Source organism: Falco naumanni, chromosome 4 (genome assembly GCF_017639655.2).
Source record: "Falco naumanni isolate bFalNau1 chromosome 4, bFalNau1.pat, whole genome shotgun sequence".
Classification (NCBI taxonomy): domain Eukaryota; kingdom Metazoa; phylum Chordata; class Aves; order Falconiformes; family Falconidae; genus Falco; species Falco naumanni.
The window spans coordinates 7,000,074-7,018,979 of NC_054057.1; the positions used below are offsets into that span (position 1 = coordinate 7,000,074).

Here is an 18,906-nt window from a genome sequence, read left to right on the forward strand (position 1 = left end):
AGGTGGTAGAGATGAGTCTGCAGGCACTGGCACTCAGACCAAAGGTCCACCTGGCCTGCAGGCAGTCTGTGGTGCTCAAGGGAGGCTCCAGGTTTTTCGGGTCCATGGACTCCATTCCTGAGAGTGGCCAATAAACGGCAGGACTGCTCCTCCGCTTCCTTTGTGGGCAAGGACAAATGCTGCTGCTCCTGCCTGGCGGGACAAATGGGAAAGACAATGTACATAGCTTCATAGGATGCCATAGGGAGAGGCCACCACACTATTGCTCCCAATCTCAGTCTCTCCTGTTTACCACCAGGACAGGACTTTGTCCATCCCAGAGGGATTCCAGCCTCTAGTATCTTCTACCATCTGCTTTTGAGACTCTCAGGGATCGTTATAGCAGTTTCAGCCTGCTCTTGCCTCTAGTGCTGCACTTTGCAGTCCCGGAGCCACCCCACACCCACCTTAAGAATGCCTTTATTTTGCTTCTCTCTCATCTTAGATCAACCTCTTTTTTAATGACCTTGGACTGCTCCCTGTGCTCCCATACTACATCCTTTCTGGTTCCTTCCCAGAGGCTTTGTGGCTCCCCACAAACACACAGGTTGCAAGAGCCAAGCACTTATTTTTAGGGATGGAGTACAGCAAAAGCAAGTAATGGGCCCACCACCCAGCCTTCCACTCAGGGTCCCTGTCCACCACAACCAGAGGAAGCCGAAAGGTGTGTTTCCTGAGAAGGTCCAGCAGATAGAGATGGCTGTGGGCAGCCATGGGATGGTGCAACCCAGTGTAACTCCATCCTGGAGTTCCTAATGGAGGAGGTCTCAGAAATGGCCCTGTCCACTCCTACGCTGTAGGTCTGCGGGTCAGCACAAAGTGATGGGCTGCCACAGCAGCCCATGAGAGGCGCTTCAGTGTTTGGAGGAGAAAACTGGTTTCGCATCGAGGTTTTTATTCTGCCTTGTAACCTGGGGGAAGACAATGCTCTGCCAACGGGCTGCAATATGGGAGCCAGGTTTTTCTTGGAGCCCCTTCCCACCTACCTCTTCTAAACCCACACAAACAAGCACTTGACATAATAACCTGTGGCTCTGGGTGCTGACCAAGTCATGGTGCCTGGGCTGCTTCTTGAGGGCTTCTCTTTGACCCCCAGCTTGGCCGCTAAAGCTCTAGTGTTACTTGCTGAGCTGCAAGTAACATTTCCATCCAGATGTGATGCTCAGTGGGTATTCCATGATCCCCATGATGAGATGTGATTCCCTCCCTGTTGTTCACCCTTCCATCAAGGGCAAAACAAATCCTGGCATTACGGAGAGGCAGTGTACTGCTGGCATTTACAGTGGTGTGGCATCTCTCCAGCCCAAAGGTCAGGCGGGCACTAGGACGACCACCTGAAGAGCATTTGGGAATCCATGTGTTTGATCAGTCCTTGGAATCCTTCAGCCTCTGCTCTGCTGACTGAGGGTGCTGCTCTCTGCAGAAAACTTGTGGTTCTGGGAAGACTGAACTGAAACATGTGAAGGGGCAAGAGAGGGGAAAAAGCACAGAAGGTGGGACAGAAAACTTCTACAACCCCCTTCCCATCCCTGGGAAAGAACACAAACATTTCCCTCTATTTTCTCTCATCCCCCACACATGGAGGAGCTAAAATTGCATATTTAAATTCCAGAGTTTGCCGAGTGACTCCCACCTGTGCTACAGACTCTCCTACCTTTGGATGGGAGATGACACAACAGTGTTGCACCAACTAATGCTGACCTAACTGTTAAGTGCAGTTGATAGCTGGATGGTGGGACAGGATGCACTTTGGCCACCTCACCAGAGGTATGTGGAGGCTGATGACTCTTTTTCCTCAGGCCTGAAATGCTGGTGGTTGCTCAGGTCAGGACAGAATACCTCCACCTTTCTGTTCCTGCGGAGAGGCCCTCCTAATCCCAGTAAACATCCACGGACCAGCCAGGAACACCAAAGCTTCCATCAGCAGGCATTTGTCTGCTTTTGGATGAGTTGGATTTCTTCAGTGCCTGGCACATTTACAATAACATTAATTTGATCCCCAAACAGCTACTTCGCAAAGAGAAAAAAACTGTTTACATGAAGAGTGCCAAGGAGCAGCATCTTTTCATGCCCCAACAGCTCCTGATGTTTTCTGTTTCTTTGTTCCTTATTACCTCAGGAAAAAATTCCTAACCTCTTATTTGTCTTTTTGACTGATGCTCAGAACAACACTGACATTTGCACATAACTACAATGAATCCAAGTTCTTTTCCCCAGTCATTTACAGCTCAGGATGGTTTACATATAATGAAAGTTCTTTTCCCCCATATAAAATACTTTGGCACTGTTTTTCTGTCCAGTCAGTCTGTTTGACAAGATCCTTCCGAAACCCTCAGTAATCTGTCTGTCCTGAATAATTTGTGCTCCACAACTGCAGGTGGAACTAGTTCATACAAGTATGCTTCTCTTCAGTGAGGCAACTGATATCAAACCTATCCTTGCATTTCCAGCTCCTTTAAAGCAAAGATTTACGTGCTATCTCCAGTTACTACCTTAAATATTGTCCTCTAAAGTCATTATAATGATAGGTATAACTGTAACTTCTTTCCTACATTAAATGATATAAATGGCAATAACTCATCCAACTAATCTCAGCCTCTGGAAGCCAGTGGAAATTTTTCTATCGATTAGAGTCAGCTTGGGTCAAGCCCTACACAGCATTTTCTGACCCCTTGCCCTACTTATTCTCCATTTTGATTTCACGTATGTATCTAACTCTTCAGATTGTTGCACTTTTTTTTTTCTCTCTCAGTTGAAGAGAAATCCTGATAAGGAGGTCCCAGAGGTCTTTAGCTTGTCATTGCATCCCTTCATAGGCTGAATGTGTGCAGAATGCTTCAGGAAGAAGCAAAAGCTAAATATAGAATCATTTAAAGCCTACCCATTAAGGGCATGCCTACATGACACGAATGCAGCTAGCTTAGGTACTGGGAGCGGTGTAGTCACAGAGCTAAGTATAACCGAAACAGAGGAACTGGCTCACAGACCGTTCCCCCGCACTCACATCCTGTCTCTCGGTGCCAAGTATCAGAGCCTTGGAGGAAGATATAAAAGCTCATAATAGACAGTTATATACTAACTTGCCCATAGGGTAACTTTCTTCCTGATTCAGCTCTTTAGCAGTTTGTTTATGGCCTGAAGCACGTAACGCTTAGGTTTTTCTCTCGTACCTAGGGCTATTGCAGGTGTGCTTTTTATTCACAAAAATTGATAATACAAGCGTCCTACTAGGCTGGTCAAAATGATGGGAAATAACCTCATGCAACAGTGACTATTACAAATAGCCTCAGCTGCCCCTGCAGATTTTAATGGAAGATGAGGACTTGGACCTTTATTCCAGAAAGACAAAGCATTAATTTTTCATTAATTAAGCCTACATTATATGGCAGTAATATCACTGCCCACCTTGTCCTTTTTGAGCTGTAAATTACTTATTCTGCTGGTACATCGTCTATTTATCCAGAAATAAAATCATCAGCTAATGAAAGAAAGATGAAAATATTTATTGCTTGATTGCGCCAATAGTGATTTTTGGGAGAGAAGCAGAATGGATTGTGCAAAGGATGCACAAAGATCTACACTTTACTTTCACTGAATCACCAAGACTTACGTGACTTAACTACAGGTGATTTCTAGTGACGCATTGTACGGTCTTGGGGAAGACTTGAGAAGTATCGTATTGAATGCACAGTCAGGAGACAACTGCTGCCTTTTGCTCTGACAGCTGCCAGTCCCTTCTCCCCACCACCCAATCCCCCCCGGGGGCAACTCCTTTTCTCCCTCTGGTGTCTTTTGTAATAAACATCCTTCTGAGACTGGGGTTTCTTCTGCCTTTTTCAAACTCTCTTATATCACAGTGTCCTGCAGAGCATCCTATTTCAAAGCACTGATGCTCACTAGGAAGTTAGCTACACTGCAGGCTGTCCGCAATCCTGCTGGCACTGCATGACACAGTGCTGGCCAGGACACCCCCAGTATGGTGGCATTGCTCGCACCGGATCAAAACCATTGCTTCAGAAGTCACGTAGCTTGGCTCCACCATCTCCCTTCTTAACCCTCTGGGCCACTGAAACATAAACCCACTCTGCTTTTTCCCTTTGTAAACTATGTCAATCCTTGGAAGGATGTAGTGTGACAGAGAAACACAAAGCTCAGTCCTGGGCAGAGCAGAGATGCAAATGGTGCCGGCTCCTCAACTTGGGAAAACTCTGCAGGTTGTATGGAGGGGACATGAAGTCAGAGATGTCACCCACAGCTCCTGTAAGGTTCTGCATATCACCCTTGCTTCTCTCTTCTGGAGCAGCATAAGCTTACGGTGAATACTGGCATATTTCACAAGGAAAATCCCAGGAAAAACTCAGCTCAGCCTCTTACAGAGACAAACGCCACCTGCATCTGGGCCCTAATTATCCCAAGACTGTAGAAAACAGCTTTTCATTACAGGTGCCGTTGGTCCCTGTGCGCTGGCTCCGAGAGAGAGGACTGCCTTTCTACATCCAGGCAAAACAAAGGCAACTATATTCAAATCTGTACAATTTCTCTGGGGAATAAACCAAAACACGTTTTGGCCCCAAGAATTATTATCCATAACTACCCGAAGGACAGCTGGCAGTGTAAGGGCCAGGACGGTTTTGGGCTTCCAGCAGCTCTGTACCGTGCAGCAGCTTCTCCCCATCATTGTCTCACCCTGGCGAACTTGGAGGTCAAAAGTTGATTTCAGGCCTAATGCTTCAAGGTGCTAATTGTATCAGCAGATGACGCATGGAACACTGTATCAGACCTTCTGTCCTGCTGGATTAGGCCGAGCCAGTCACATTCTCGTTCCAAAATGCTGGCTTCTGTATTCTGCTAAGAGCCTGAAGAGTTAAAGTTATTAACTGGCTTCAGAATAAAATGCATTAGGAATAAATATGCTTTGGGATAAACCTATTAAATGGATAAAAAAGCCATTACCAGTGGTGAAATATGATTGTGTGACCTTTTAAATAAATAAGCCTGCTATGCACCAAATTATGTCAGATAATAAGCTTTATACATGATAAAGTCATGCAGTAGGTCTCAATCTTCAGGCATTCAATGAAATATTGCTAGCCATAAAGGGCTTATGAAATGTTACACTAAAGAAAATTGCTTCCAGCTATAAAAACTTAACTGTTAAAACAAATGTAGTTTCTCTCATAAAATCCTATGCAAGGCATTGGTAGCAAGAGTGAAAGCTTACTAGAAACAAACCTGAGGTATTCAAACTATTTTGCAAATATACAAGTCTTCTTAAAATAACTCGGATTCCAGATAAATCTGGAATAACTGTTGAAAGCAAAAGGGTTATAATTCTCTAACATCAGTGTAAGATCCAATTTATGTTTGTAGGGTCTTAGAAACATGTTTGTGGGTTATCTCTGGATACAGACATTGCTGTGAATCCAAACTAATCTACACTCGTAGTTTTGGCACTAAGTACAAGCAGTGGAAACACTGACCTCTCTGGCTGTCCTGAATCTTAGGCCTGTCTGTGTTATGCCTCAACGACTTGCACAGATTATTCCTGACACAACGATATTCCTATTAAGGGACCATTCGTAACCCATGTGATGGAAACAGGGCTGGATATTATCAGCCTCATGAATAAAGACAGACATTCATCTAGTCAGATTCAGCTACCAGCTTCAAGCACAGCAAAAACTGGCTGCCTACAGTAAGTCAGACTAAAACCTTTCTTCTCTAAACCATTAAAAATAAGAAGGAGCGAAGCATATTCTCTCATTCCTTCTAGTGAGCATGGGCAAAGCAGCAAAACCTCCGGGTGAGGCTCTTACAGTTCGAATACAATCATCGTCATCACTTCACTTACTGTTACATGAACATCAGCGAATACATGTGGTTCCCAGCTAGGGTCTCAAACACAGCTCTGGGTGCTGAAGGTACTCTTGGAACTCCCTGCCACAATCAATTATCTTTTCTAAAAGGTGGTATCAGACGTTAACAAAAAGGAGCATTCCTGTTTCTTCTGTTGTTTTTTTTTTTTCCTGAACTGGGAGAATGCAAACACTTTTTCTGGGGATAGAAAGGATCTTAAATGTGTAGATGTGGCAGTTAGAGACGTGGTTTAGTGGTGGACTTGACAGTGTTGGGTTAATGGTTGGACTTGATGATCTTAAAGGTCTTTTCCAACCTATGTAATTCTGTGATTCTTAACCTTCAGCTACAAACACTGACAATTTTCACCAACACTCAATCCAGTACAAACTTTTCCCGGAGGGGCACTGGAAAAGACATAGCAAAATTCAAGCACACAAAAGAAGCCAGCTTTGCCCCCACTCTGAAAAAGCAAAAGGGTCACTCTCTGAACCTTAGCCATTTTAACTGTGAAGAAACAGTTACATTCTCCGCAACCAGTTTTGGTGCTTTTGCTAAATAGAGGGAGGTATGCCATGCTAAACGTAACTTAAATGGGATCACTGCAAAGGAATGGGTGGCATCATGAGGCTAGCAGTCAGATTTTATCTTCTCTTCCTGAAAAATGGTAGCACAACATCGAGAAACCAGTAATAGGTCTGCTGCAGGCAGGAGCTCAGCTGCATCCTGAAAATGCCTCCAGGCACTTGCCATTTTGTTTTATTGCCGTTCCTCAAAAATGGTCAATTGTAAGCATCAATCTCGCAGAGAAGGCACATTATCAGCGGTGAAGGACAACTGCTTGTTATATAATCTTGCCAAATCCTTGATAAAGCAGTTCCTAGCGAACAGCCATCTTGCTCTGAGTCATCTGGAAAGTCTCTGGTTCAGTGAGCTTCCAGGAGCAGGCCGTCAAAACAGGTTGCATTTCCACTTCCCATTTCAAATTACAGGAGGCACCTATGAGTCAAGGCAATCATTTCTCTTTATCTGCCTTCAGATGCCCTCCTGCGTACGGATCCAGCCCACAGTCCTGCTGAGCCAGAATCCCCATGGGAGTTCCCAGCCAGCTCTGGACATCACAGCTTGTAGCTGCCCTGGGTGGCTCTTGGCACGCAGGTCCCGCTGCAGTTACAGAGCAGGACAGTCCGAGGACAGCCACAGGGAGAGGAAATCCTTACCCTGCTCTTCTTCAGAGACCTGGAGGAGCTGGGCTGAGCTCTGTGCTCACCTGCTTTTCTCCAAACACCCATCACTGGTCCCTGTCAAAGGCGGACATTGTGCTCACTAGACCCTTGGACTGCCCCTGCATGGCTGTTGGTGCAGTGGGAGGCCAGGCACTACCAAACACCGCATCCCTGCCCCTCTCACCAGAGCCAGGGGCTTGACTAGCTCACACTTTTCTTTGTTTTTTAACCCTTCGAGGCAATGCCAAGTCTTAATCTGGTCCTGGGCCATGGATGTCAGCAGGATACATTGCACTGGGTCTCCCTTTGAATTATTAGGAAGTCTCCTGCCTCAAAGCTGGCCAGCCTAGACCTACTGCTCCCCCACCTCTTCTCCCAGCCATGCTTGACAGGCAGCTGGAGTCAGCTCTTCTGACAACAGCGTGGGCAGACAAAGCTCAGAAGCTCATTTTTTTTACAAACCAAAACAACTACGAGGTTGGCAATCTCACTCCTATTGAACAACAACAACAACAAAAAGAACCAAGTCAGCAGCAAGCAGTAGCCTGTTGCACAGGGCTGTAATAAATCTAGGAGAAACAAGATGGGTCAAGTTGGGTTGGCTGGTAGGTGCTGAAAGAGCTGGTCCAGAGTTACCACTTCAGGGGCCAAAGGGGGGAAAGATGGAAGTAATCACTTCACTGGTTCTCCACCTCACTCCTCTGCATACGACGAAACTGCTTCAGCCTTTACTGCTGTTACAAAGTTCCTATGAGAGGACCATACAAACTGTCATGCAATTAATACGATTTTAGGACAATTTGCAAAATCTGCAAAACCCATCAAGTTTCAGTGTTTGTTATGATCTGGACAAAAATCCAGTTCCGCAGTTCATTTCCACATAGTCATAATTTGGCTAAAATAATTATTCAGGCTCAAAACAAATTTCTTATTTCCTTATTTTGAAGTTATTTTTCTTAAAAAAAAAAAATAAACTCCAGAATCTTGCCAGAACAGCACCCACTAGAAGACAAGATCATTTATTAGATATTTTAAAGTATCCAGTTCTAAAAGGATGGGACTATCACTGGAGAAAATCGAACCCCTGTATGCCGTATGTTTTCCATAGTTTTATGATTCTTGTGTTTTTTATTAAACCAGCCAATGACAATAATAACTGGAGTTTTTCGTTTAGCCTCAGGAGTCAGAAAAGCGATTCAGTTGTTCACAGTGGGTTGTTTTCTTTTTTCCTTCTCAGCAACAAAAATCATAAATCTAAGAATTGGGTTTTCAGTATAACCCATTATAGTAATTAATTTATTTTGTGTTTCTACAGATAAGATACAACTGTTGCCTTAAAATTGCTGTTTCGGTACAACAGGGCCCAAAACTCAAGCAGCAAGTATGATCTAAAATGTGTATCAAACATAAAGGGCAGCAATCATCTTCCCAAGCACAAATCATTGGCATTAACAAGAAAAACTTAGCATCTCACTATCAGTTCATAGGGGGTTTTAGTTTCTGCCTATTAAGGATGGACAACCAAGCATCTATCAGAAATAAAGCTACCTATGTTAAGATTGGGAACTAGATTCTCCAGAAGAACCAACTGAATCATGCATTTTGTATAAATAATCTATGTATAAATCAATTATAAAAAAATCGAGACAGTTCTTTTTATTTCCACCTCTCTTCCTAAATTTATAAGTTATTAACTGGTTTATATCTGTCCTTGACATTTATTGTGTAGCTGAATCTTACTTTGTGTCTTTTTCTTAAAAAAGATGGTAAGCAGATGCTCTCCATCAACACCTGTAGCTGTAACTTGTAAACAAAGTGAAAATAATATGAAATTTTCTCTTATTTAAAAGCTTTACTATGACTTTAACTGTGCATTGACAAAACTGCTTTCCAAATGGTTGCAAACAACATAGCAACTTTTAAGACATCATTTTTATATATAGCTCTGAATGAACTGAAAACACAAAACTCAAAGCACATTATTTATAAAGGTTGCATAACTTGCTATCTAAACTCATCTGACTAATCACGAAACCCGTGAGAGAGGCAGGTGGATCGTAACAGCAGATGAGTTGAAAGGCCACAATTCTCATACAAGGAAAGGATTCAAATAATTGCTCGCTAGTCACAGGAAAACAATGCTGGAAGAAAAAATGTATGAATAAATGAATGAGTGAACACCGGACTAATGAGCTACTTCCTCCACTTGGCGTACGAGCTCTCTGGGGATGGCGACTCATTTCGCTACACGTGTGAACACAACGCAGAGCGTAACAGGGTCTTGGTTTCTGCCTGCTGTTCTGGCTATGGACACACAGCCCGGTGACGAGGCCTGGGGGATGGAGAGCTTGAGAGCTGGACGGAGCCGGAGCGCCTTTCACAGCCTACGCTTCGCAGCGCCGAGTGAGAGCTGTCCCTTCTGCTCTGGGGTCGGTGACATGCAGCGGCTGCCTGGTCTAGGTTGACACCAGACACAGGCATGTGGAGCTGGTTCTCTGCTGAGGAGACTTGGTTCCAGCCAGGTTTATACCTGGGGCTGCACCGAAGAGCTGGGCTGACGGACCCTGCTGGACCCTGGCCAGCTGTAGCCTCCTCTGTAGCACACCCCTGGGGTACCAGCAAGCCCTGATGGAAGCCGGCTGACTTGTCCTCTTCTTTCCCTTCTTTTCTTTTTTTCCCTTCAATGTGCCTCTTGATTCTCATGTTTCCAAGGAAACTTCTCAGCTTGCACGGGGACAGTCAGCTCGGGTCCAGAGGTGTGCCACCACTGCCCTTGCGCAAGGAGGCACCGGCTGCACAGCCCCTGAGGAGCCAGCTAGGGTCCCAGAGTGACCACCAAGGGCTCTTCTAAAGCCTGGTACCAGGAGGGCAACACAGGGAGACCTGAGCAGGCTTGAAAGGGGGCTACCTTCCATCTGAGAGCACAATCTCTGCCAGCATTGATCTGAACAGAGCAAGGCTTAATTTAATCACTCATCTGCTCCCACTGAGCTCCCTGATCTTCAGGATACCCCAGCTCTCCATTTCCCTGAATGATGGAGAGTTGACAGTATTTAATGAGATTAAATGTCATCTTCATTACATAAGAGCCTTTAATTATATGATACCATTGAACATCACTCGATACCGAAGAAAAGCATGCTCTCTTAAATTTCAGGCAGTGACAAGGGGCCCAGAAGAACTGGGTGCCAATCCTGGCTTTGCCACAAGCCTCTTCTGGCTCATTAGGTAAGAGCAGGAGAGCCACCGAATTAAAGGTTGTGTAAGCAGTGTAGCTCAGTACTTCCTAACTTTAAGGAGCTCGACTTTGCAACCTAAACACTCTGTGTGTAATTACTAAATTGAGGCTGATTCAGAACCTTGACACATGAAGAGAACCAAGCCACAGGCTCTCCATCCTTTTATACAGCTTTACATTTCAAGCAATTACTTGAAAAGGATTGGATCAAAAAGTTGGTGCTTGCTCAAAGCCCAAGAAAAGAGCATCCAATTCAAATCCAAATTGCTTTTTTTGTGGCTGAAACAGTGTTCTCGTCACTCCGGGTATTTTGGCCTGATACTCTCAGAACTAGACCTGTGTCTGCTGCAAAAGACAAGAGCCATACAAGGGCAAAAAAGATGGTGTTTTTTCCCCATCTTGGAGAGTGAGTAGATAAAAGAACAGGAATCAGGCTCTATTTTTAGAGTCTATCTTTTTAATTCATTAGCTGGATAGGACTGTTCGCATGCAGTCACTTTTCTTACTGGGTCAAGGCTAGAGAACAACTGCTGCATTACAAGGACAGAGATAAGTGAGCAAGTCGAGCTATTACTCTCTTCCCTCGCTAATTACTTCATTCTAAGACCCCCACAAAATCACCAGTGACATTCAATGACCTTCTGCTGCACGGAAGGAGCCAGCTGCCCCTTCCACCAGCATCTGTGCCTACTGCAGGCAGCACGCCAGCATCCCTCACCCAGCAGCACACAGCTGCCTCGCAGAAGCTCCCAACGCTTCAGAGACAATGCAAGGAAACAATTACACTCACTGTTCATTAGTGAGTCTGTGCTTTTCGACTTAGCTAGTGTTGCCAAGTAATGAGCACTTCTATTAGCTCCATGGAAGGGGGTTTACTACTTGCTTATTTAAAGAACATGCTAAATCACACAATGTGTTTTCACACATCCCACCCTTCGGGAGGCCAGAATTAGGTTCTAACAGAGGCCGAGTTACTTGCCAGGCCCTCACTCTCTACCAAAGGCTAAGCGATTAGTTAATCTAGACACAGGCTTACAGGAAAGTGAAATCCAGCCTGATAAAAAAGCTTACAGTCAACTATTTTCAACAGCATCTGATACCAGGCTCAATCAGGCTGGTGCCACACAGCCCCGTTTCTCTGCAGTTTAACTGTCGTACGCATTTTGTCTTGCCTAGAAACCAAACGGTCCTTTAATTAAGTCTAGAACATGCCTGTTCAAAATGAGAAATAATCAGCTCTGCAAGCAGAGCCAAGTAGATGGCTTGGAAACAGATTATTGGATTCCTCTGCGTGCTAATAAATTTCGCTAGTGAAACTCCTGATGCTTCCTCTGCCCTCCTTCAGTTAGTAGTAGTTAGTACAGCTTAGTAACAGTGTTGCAGATTCTTGGTGTATAAGGAGGGTTGAACTCAAGTAACAGTCTCTCGCTAGAGCTACTGTCTCAGATGGCTGATTTTCACCATACTCTTAAGGAACACAGACTTGCAATCATCTGTTGAACTTCCACAACAGGTTCAAAAATCAAGTAGGAAAGGAAGAGATCACATAAGCTTTCTGTAAGCTAACAACCCGAAATGAAAGTTTTTCTTGAACATTTTGCCTTTCAAAAAATAGATTGTAATAAAGATTAATTTGCCTTTCCCTCTTCACACCAATACTGCACTGCAATTTCCCCTCCTTCCAACCCAAAACGCTGTCTAGCAGAGCGTAAGACATCTCCAGTGGGGGAAGATGCTGAGGCAATGATTTCCCAAAGACTTGGGGTGAGGTATACATACCCCAAGCTCCCCTTGAGGACGGTACCATCTGTTTCAAATTGCTGAGCTAGTCTGATAATACCATGCCCTCTTACACTTTCATCAGTAGCTTTCAATAAATTTTGGAGGGGATGGTATTTCCCCCCCTATTTTAAACTTCAAAAAGCTACAGGACCATGAAGGAAACCTCAGGAAGCCTCACTGCAGACATGCATGCGAGGTCTGGACCCTGGCAAAGGACAGTGTTTGTGCTGACTGCCCAGTCACCTGCTACCACCCCCACACCCCAAGGACAAGAGTCCTGAACAGCTCAAGACCTAGAACAGCGTCATCAGGCTCAAAGCCGTCACCTTCAAAACCAAAGAAATGGCCACAATGGCTAAACTGACACCACCTTAAGCCTTTCAACCTACAAAAGGGAAAGATCAGCTCCCTCTCTGTGGTAACCCACTCCATGCCCAGGGGAGCCCTTGTTACCCGAATCTGCTCCTCAGAACTTCCACCTCCTGTCCTACACCATCACAGGAGCCCCTTTCAAGAATACTACTGCTACTTCACAGCAAAGGTTAAAAAAAAATAATAAAAAATCTCCCTTCTTTAAAGGGGCTGATAGCACTTTTTAACAGAAGACTAATTTTTTTTTTTTCCATGTTTGAGCCAAACAAAACATATGAAAGGCTTGCCACCTTCAGCTGTTCTTCCTGGCTTGAAGAACACGCTGCCAAAAAGTCTCTTCTTCAGACGACCCATCTTCCTGCAAGAACTTACAGAGCAAAATAACTTCTCAGTTGAAGGGCAAATCTTGGGACATTTAATTCAGTTCCCAGCATTTTATTTTTTTTTATTTTTCCACTCTCAAAGTTGAAGCTCCAGTAAAACACAGCTGCTTCTTGGGTCTTTGATGGATCCCTTTTCCTACCACTATTTGACGGGCCCAGTACAAGACCTGTGGAAGGTAGGACAAGCATTCAGCTAACTGGTTTAACAGAAATTGCAGTTATTCTCCTCTCAGCGTGTATGTACAAGTTGACTTCATGCTGAAAGGTCACACTTAATTTCGCAAAGTACAGATGTATTTTAGGTTATCGTTATAAACTGTCAGGCAAATGTAATTACTCCTACCACCTAACCACACAGAGTAAATCAGGATGCAGCTCTTTACTACCGGAGAAATGTTCTCTGTTCTGGTATCAAAAGGCTGTTCTAAAAACAGTCTCCAATGCAAAATGTAAAATGAATGGCCTGGAATCTTGCACATATGAATACCGACTCTACAGTATTTTATTATGCAACTTAAAAACATTGTATAGTTTTGCAAAGTGTCCATATTTAAAATACTGTGCACCATAATAGACAGAGCAAGCCTTACCTTTCTATTCTGTGCTTAGTCAATTTAGCCAATGTTTGCAGATAACACAGGCTGAAGAGCTGGTTTCACACTGACGACATACAAAAAACAGGACTTGAAAAATAAAATTGCCATTAGTATTTAATAGCCTATAAAAAATAAACTAGGACTTTCAGTTTACATGTCATTGCACAAAATCAAAGCTGGCCTTCAGTCTAAGCACAGGACACAGAGACCCCAACCTACAGACAGTGAAGAAGTACTCTCAGACCAACAGAAAAAAGAACATGGAAACATGGACTAGCCTTTAGGCTTTCACTTCCCACTGCACATCTTTTCAGACTTGCCAAAAGTGAAACCCATCACAGAACTCTATGCTCAGGGCCCACAAACTTCACAAATACCAAATTACATTTTCAAAAGCCTTTCAAAATATGGAAACTGAACTCCTGGAGAATTCTACACTTCTCCAACACAAACCAAGAAGCAGCAGAAGCACTTGTTAAATTCAACAACCCGCATCAGCTTTATTAGACTGTTACATTTACAAGAATCAACGGTAACGGTGCAGCTGCAGGGTATTGCGTCGTCTCCAGGCAGCACGACGTGAACCACCAATGGTGTGGTGAAATTTGTGGCCCTTGCCAAGACCACGACTCTTCCGCCCGGCTGATGTCAGCCCACGCATCTCTCTGTGCTTGTGCACGGGCTTGGTGATCCATTGGGTATCAGGGTTGCGTCTGATGGTCTTATGGAAGGGATCAATCAGGATCACTTCAAAAAACTTGTAAGTGGAATCTTCACCAACCCAATATGAGTTCAAGACTCTCAGAGCCCCACAATGACGACCAGCACGTTCCTAGAGGAAAAAATAAATGCAAAAGGCTGTAAAATCACGAATGCAGGACACTCTTCATGCAGAAAGACACAAATAACTCAACCCCAAAGCTTTGTAGGTGCTAGAAATTTCGATTTGCCCTGAGCAACCCTCTCTTCCTAGAAGAGTTGTTTCCCTTCCAGCTGCAAAGATGCAAGAAAAAGTAATAGCTGGAAGAAATGCTGTATTAAAAAAAAAAAAAAAAAAAGACTGCTCTGATTCCTACATGAAACAGGTTTTAAAGAATGTAAGGAGGAAGGTGCTTGGCTGACAAAAGAACTACTTTGTACACAGAAGCGCCCAATCAGTAAATACACAGGAGTTAGAAACAACTTTACCATGAAGATGAAAAGCACAAGCTGCACTTGGGGCCAAGGAATGGTCTTTTGCAGGAAGCTAGGAAAGACCAATCAATTTGCACATCCAAAGCTACAGGGGAGAAAGACATTTCTGCACAGAATAAACCCATACGGATAGGAGAAAAGGAAAAGCTGATGTAACATGTCTTTGTTCCACTGCTGGTATATGAGTGCTTGCTATTCCTATCCTCACTTGTGGTTGGAAAAAGCAGTCTTAGTTTAGAAAACAAAACAAAGCAGAAAACATCAATTATGCAACTCCATCTGCCTCTCCTGTCAAGAATGGCTCTTATTTAAAACACTAAAAGTGTGTTTAATCATAGGATTTTATCATCACCATGGACAAGCATCAACCAATGGAGCCCACCCATCTTCTGTCCTAATGTGATCCTAACCTACAGTCTTCCACTGAATAGCATTTGACTACTTTCTGCATGTTGTAAAATTCCTTCAAGTCTTTGTTTTATTCTGTCATGTGAGAGCAACAGATATGTTAACCATTAAAACAGCAACCAACCTCAACCAGCTTCTCTGTGGGGATGGTAGCAACAATCCAGGTTTTATTTTTCTATCTGAAAAATGTATCCTCCAGGAAAGAACATATCAAATTCAGAAAATTTAAAACTAAAACAGAGGGCCAATAACCTCTTCCATGAGCTGTCAACACAAGTGAGTATGTGATTAGCTATCAGCTATCTGGGAATGGCATACACAAAGAGCATGCCACGGGCACTGAAAATACAGAATTGCATTTTTAATTTAAACGCATCATCTGTGTTTCTTTCAAATTAGCATATCCCATTTATGGTTTAGGTTTTTTCCCCTTTTAGAACCCCCCCCACCATATTCAACTTGCTGAAGTAATTTAGGAATATTTTTGAAGTCCTGGGAACAGAAAAGTCTTCTGCTTCAAGATGGAAAGGCAATGAACAGTCTCCATCTTTTCATAATGTCTCTTTTTTGAGACTGCAGCCTAGTATTAATTCTAACCTACTGAAAGCTTTTTCTAAAGGTGAGAACTGCATCTCTTCAACACTACTGCTGTGACATGAAATTTAAAGATCTCATTGAATGAAAGCTTCCATTTTCAGCATTTCAGCACGTAGCAACATCTCACCTAAAACCAAGTTAACCACCTATCTTTGTGCCCGTGAGGTACAACGATATTTTTTTTTAAAAGAACCAGAAGATCTCTGGCACGCTGCTTTCAGATCCTGTGATACACCTAGGTACACTGTGCAGTACTCCTAATACACAAACAGGTGCTACAGGCTTCAAGAGAGGAACTCATCTGTACTTTGTGAAAGGACCATTACCTAAAGCTGATACTACATACAAGATTGCAGGGAACACAGAGGTGGGATTTAGTGATGAGTGAAGTCTGACACCTAAGCATATTTGAATTTTTATTTCTCATGTCTAACCCTTTATTTCACTAGGGTTTATACTAGCTGTGTGCCTATTTTTCATTACAAATATTGTAGCATACTTCAGAAACATGTATGCACTATGAACTTCAATACACCACCTAAGCAGTACTTCCCCCCGATGCCATTCCTCAAGTCTGAATAGTTTTTTTCACTTTTCTCAAAACATCAAGACATTCTGATGCTTTCCTGCCACCAGTATTCAAGATCTTTTACCCAACACATTAACAAAACACTTGTTTGGGTTCTTTTTTGTCTCTTGAGTATTTTCAACTTTTACAGACTAAGACCTTCCTGCTGCCAAGTTTCTAAGCAATAACCAAAATAGTCACCTCTGCTACAGACTGAAGACTCCGGGCAAACTTCAGCTGGTTAACACCATGATGCACAGGTTTACCATAGGTTGCACCTTTTGGGACTGGGCGCTTGCGACCACCACGGCGAACACGGACACGGTAGATAACATAACCTAAAAGAAATGGTGACAGGAATTATAAAAATTCTTAGCAACAGCAAGTGCAGATCACAGCAAAACAATTTTGATACTCATACTGCATTTTCAACCTCAAAAATTTCACATGGAACAATGCAAAATTAAGTCACTATACCAATCCTCACTGAAACCTACAACTGGAGGTGGCTAGCACAAGATGGTTTTGCTATTTTGTTATTTCCATTACAACTCAGTAAGGGAAGTGATGTCCTGGTGACTATTTTTCACTTCCAAACCAGAGCTTATGGCACATGCCTACTATCCAGGTCCAAATATACCAAGAACAGCTACATTTTAACACACACACACAAAAAAACCTCTCCCCAAAACACACCACAAAACAACTACCCCACACCTACAATCCCATATTCTGATAGTAGCATTCAGAAAGCACTGAAACACAAGCCATCCCCAAACCCTGCTGAAATGTGATCACTGAAAAGGAAACTAGACGAACTTCACAAACAGTAACAGAGATGTAGACTCTTAGCTTCATATTTTCGTAGTGACAAACATACTAGGATTTGCTCAAGTTACAGATGGATGGCCACTTTCCCCAGGTTTCTTTCACTGACTGTTTTCTAATGACAGTCAGACTATGTCATCTTTACTTAAGCACATGCAGCTCTAAGACAGTCAAAGTAACACATAACAAAATCTGGGCAGAGAAACGACACCCCCAAAACATAGGATACTAAAAGCACTGGTCAACTCTGCAGTACTAACCCAGCACAAGAATTAAACATAAAGCCCACTTGATCTCCATCTGCCAAAACGGCCACAGAAGGCATGAATTCAAAATGACATAAAGTAAGGTTTCAGGCTGTGGGCACTGCTACCAGTTGAACACATTTATAATACTAAGTGCATTTCAGGCAGGACACTTCAGTTTCCTGGGAAATACTGAAGATTTAGATTTTGTTATTCTACTACCACTTAAGGATGCTGACATAAAACTTGACCACTCCATCATGAAGCACACGGACTTCACCTCTACATCTCATTACCTTGCTTAGCCTTATATCCCAGTCTGCGAGCTTTGTCTGGTCTGGTTGGCCGGGGAGCTCGATGCAAGGCAGACAGCTGGCGATACTGCCAACAGCGGACACGAAGGAGAAATCGCATCACATCCGACTGCTTTTTCCTCCATAGCTCCTGGATGTACTTGTAGGCACCCATGTTTGTCTACCTGCTGAATTGAAAAGTCAGTGAAAAAAGTGCACCAAATCCGATTCCAAATTTGAACAGCTTCCAACAGAGACACTGCATAAAACCATACACATAACACCACTGAAACACAGGGTGCTCTCAAGCTTCTTTATACCACTGCTACATCTGGTAACACGGTTCACACTTGGCAGCCTCCAACAGGACACATGGCAGTTACTGTTCTCAGCAATTTTCCTCCTTTTCGTATATTCTTATGGGTTGAATTCCTCAGCTGAGAATTTTCAAATGTGTATGTCAAATAACTATCGATTTTGGTAGTAACATCTGAAACAAGTTGTACATATTAACCTATAAAGAAGTATGTGACTGTGCATGGCGTGGTCTTTATTCTTAACACTGTATTCTTAATTATCCCTGAAAAACCTTTTCGCTGTCACACACCTGCAGCAATTAGATGCAGGTTAACTCCATCAAATCCCCACCCAAATCACCATCAGGAAAACGCCGCTCGTTTTATTTGCACAAAATCTCCCAACAGTCCATCTGTGATTTTCCATACCCCTTTTACGACTCTGCCCGCCGACAGCCTAGTTCTTGCCATCCCAAGCTACCCTTCTTTATCATTGCGTTATGGCTGCTTTATGGCCCAAAACGCCACAAACCAACCGCAAAACCAGAGTCAAACCAGGAGGCGCGACCTGCAATCAACCTGCACCCGCGACGCTGGCCTCCCGCTCACACCAGGCAACCCTGGGCCCGACGGAGAGTCCCCCTCCCCGCCCCACATCCCGAGCAACCAGGCCAACCCGACGAGGCGCAGCCCACGGGCCTTCCATCGGCCTCCCGGGGCCTGCGGGCCCCAGAGGCCCAGCGCCGCGGGAGCAGTTTTGTCGCCCCCCGCTAGGGTAGCGGCAGGCGGGCGCAGCTACGGGGCGGGCGGATGGCCGCCTCGGGCCCAGGATGGAGCCGGATCGAGGAAAAGGCCGAACCCAGTCTAGCCCTCACCTGATGGCTCCCAGTACCGGAAAGGAAGAGGCCCGCTACCCACAACCCCTGGCGGCGGCGCCGCGCTTCCGGCGGCGGAAGCGAGGCCTCATGGGTAATGCAGTCCGGAG

General features: G+C 44.1%; 1 protein-coding gene across 1 annotated transcript; it reads right to left on the minus strand.

The window, feature by feature from the left end:
• Positions 1-13,967: 13,967 nt before the first annotated feature.
• RPL15 (ribosomal protein L15) lies at positions 13,968-18,870 on the minus strand. The gene is made up of 4 exons (XM_040589373.1): positions 18,797-18,870; positions 17,629-17,813; positions 16,461-16,597; positions 13,968-14,324 (listed from the first exon to the last, which is right to left on the minus strand). Exons 2-4 carry the CDS (start codon positions 17,798-17,800, stop codon positions 14,019-14,021), a joined length of 615 nt encoding a protein of 204 aa, XP_040445307.1. The 5' UTR covers positions 17,801-17,813; positions 18,797-18,870; the 3' UTR covers positions 13,968-14,018.
• Between the last annotated feature and the right edge of the window lie 36 nt (positions 18,871-18,906).

Coding starts and splice junctions, on each gene's coding strand:
- RPL15 (XM_040589373.1), bottom strand. CDS start 17,800: ATGGGTGCCTACAAGTACATCCAGGAGCTATGGAGGAAAAAGCAGTCG. Junction 16,598..17,628: donor GGGATATAAGGCTAAGCAAG/GTAATGAGATGT, acceptor CATTTCTTTTAG/GTTATGTTATCTACCGTGTC. Junction 14,325..16,460: donor GTCTTCAGTCTGTAGCAGAG/GTGACTATTTTG, acceptor TTTTTCCTCTAG/GAACGTGCTGGTCGTCATTG.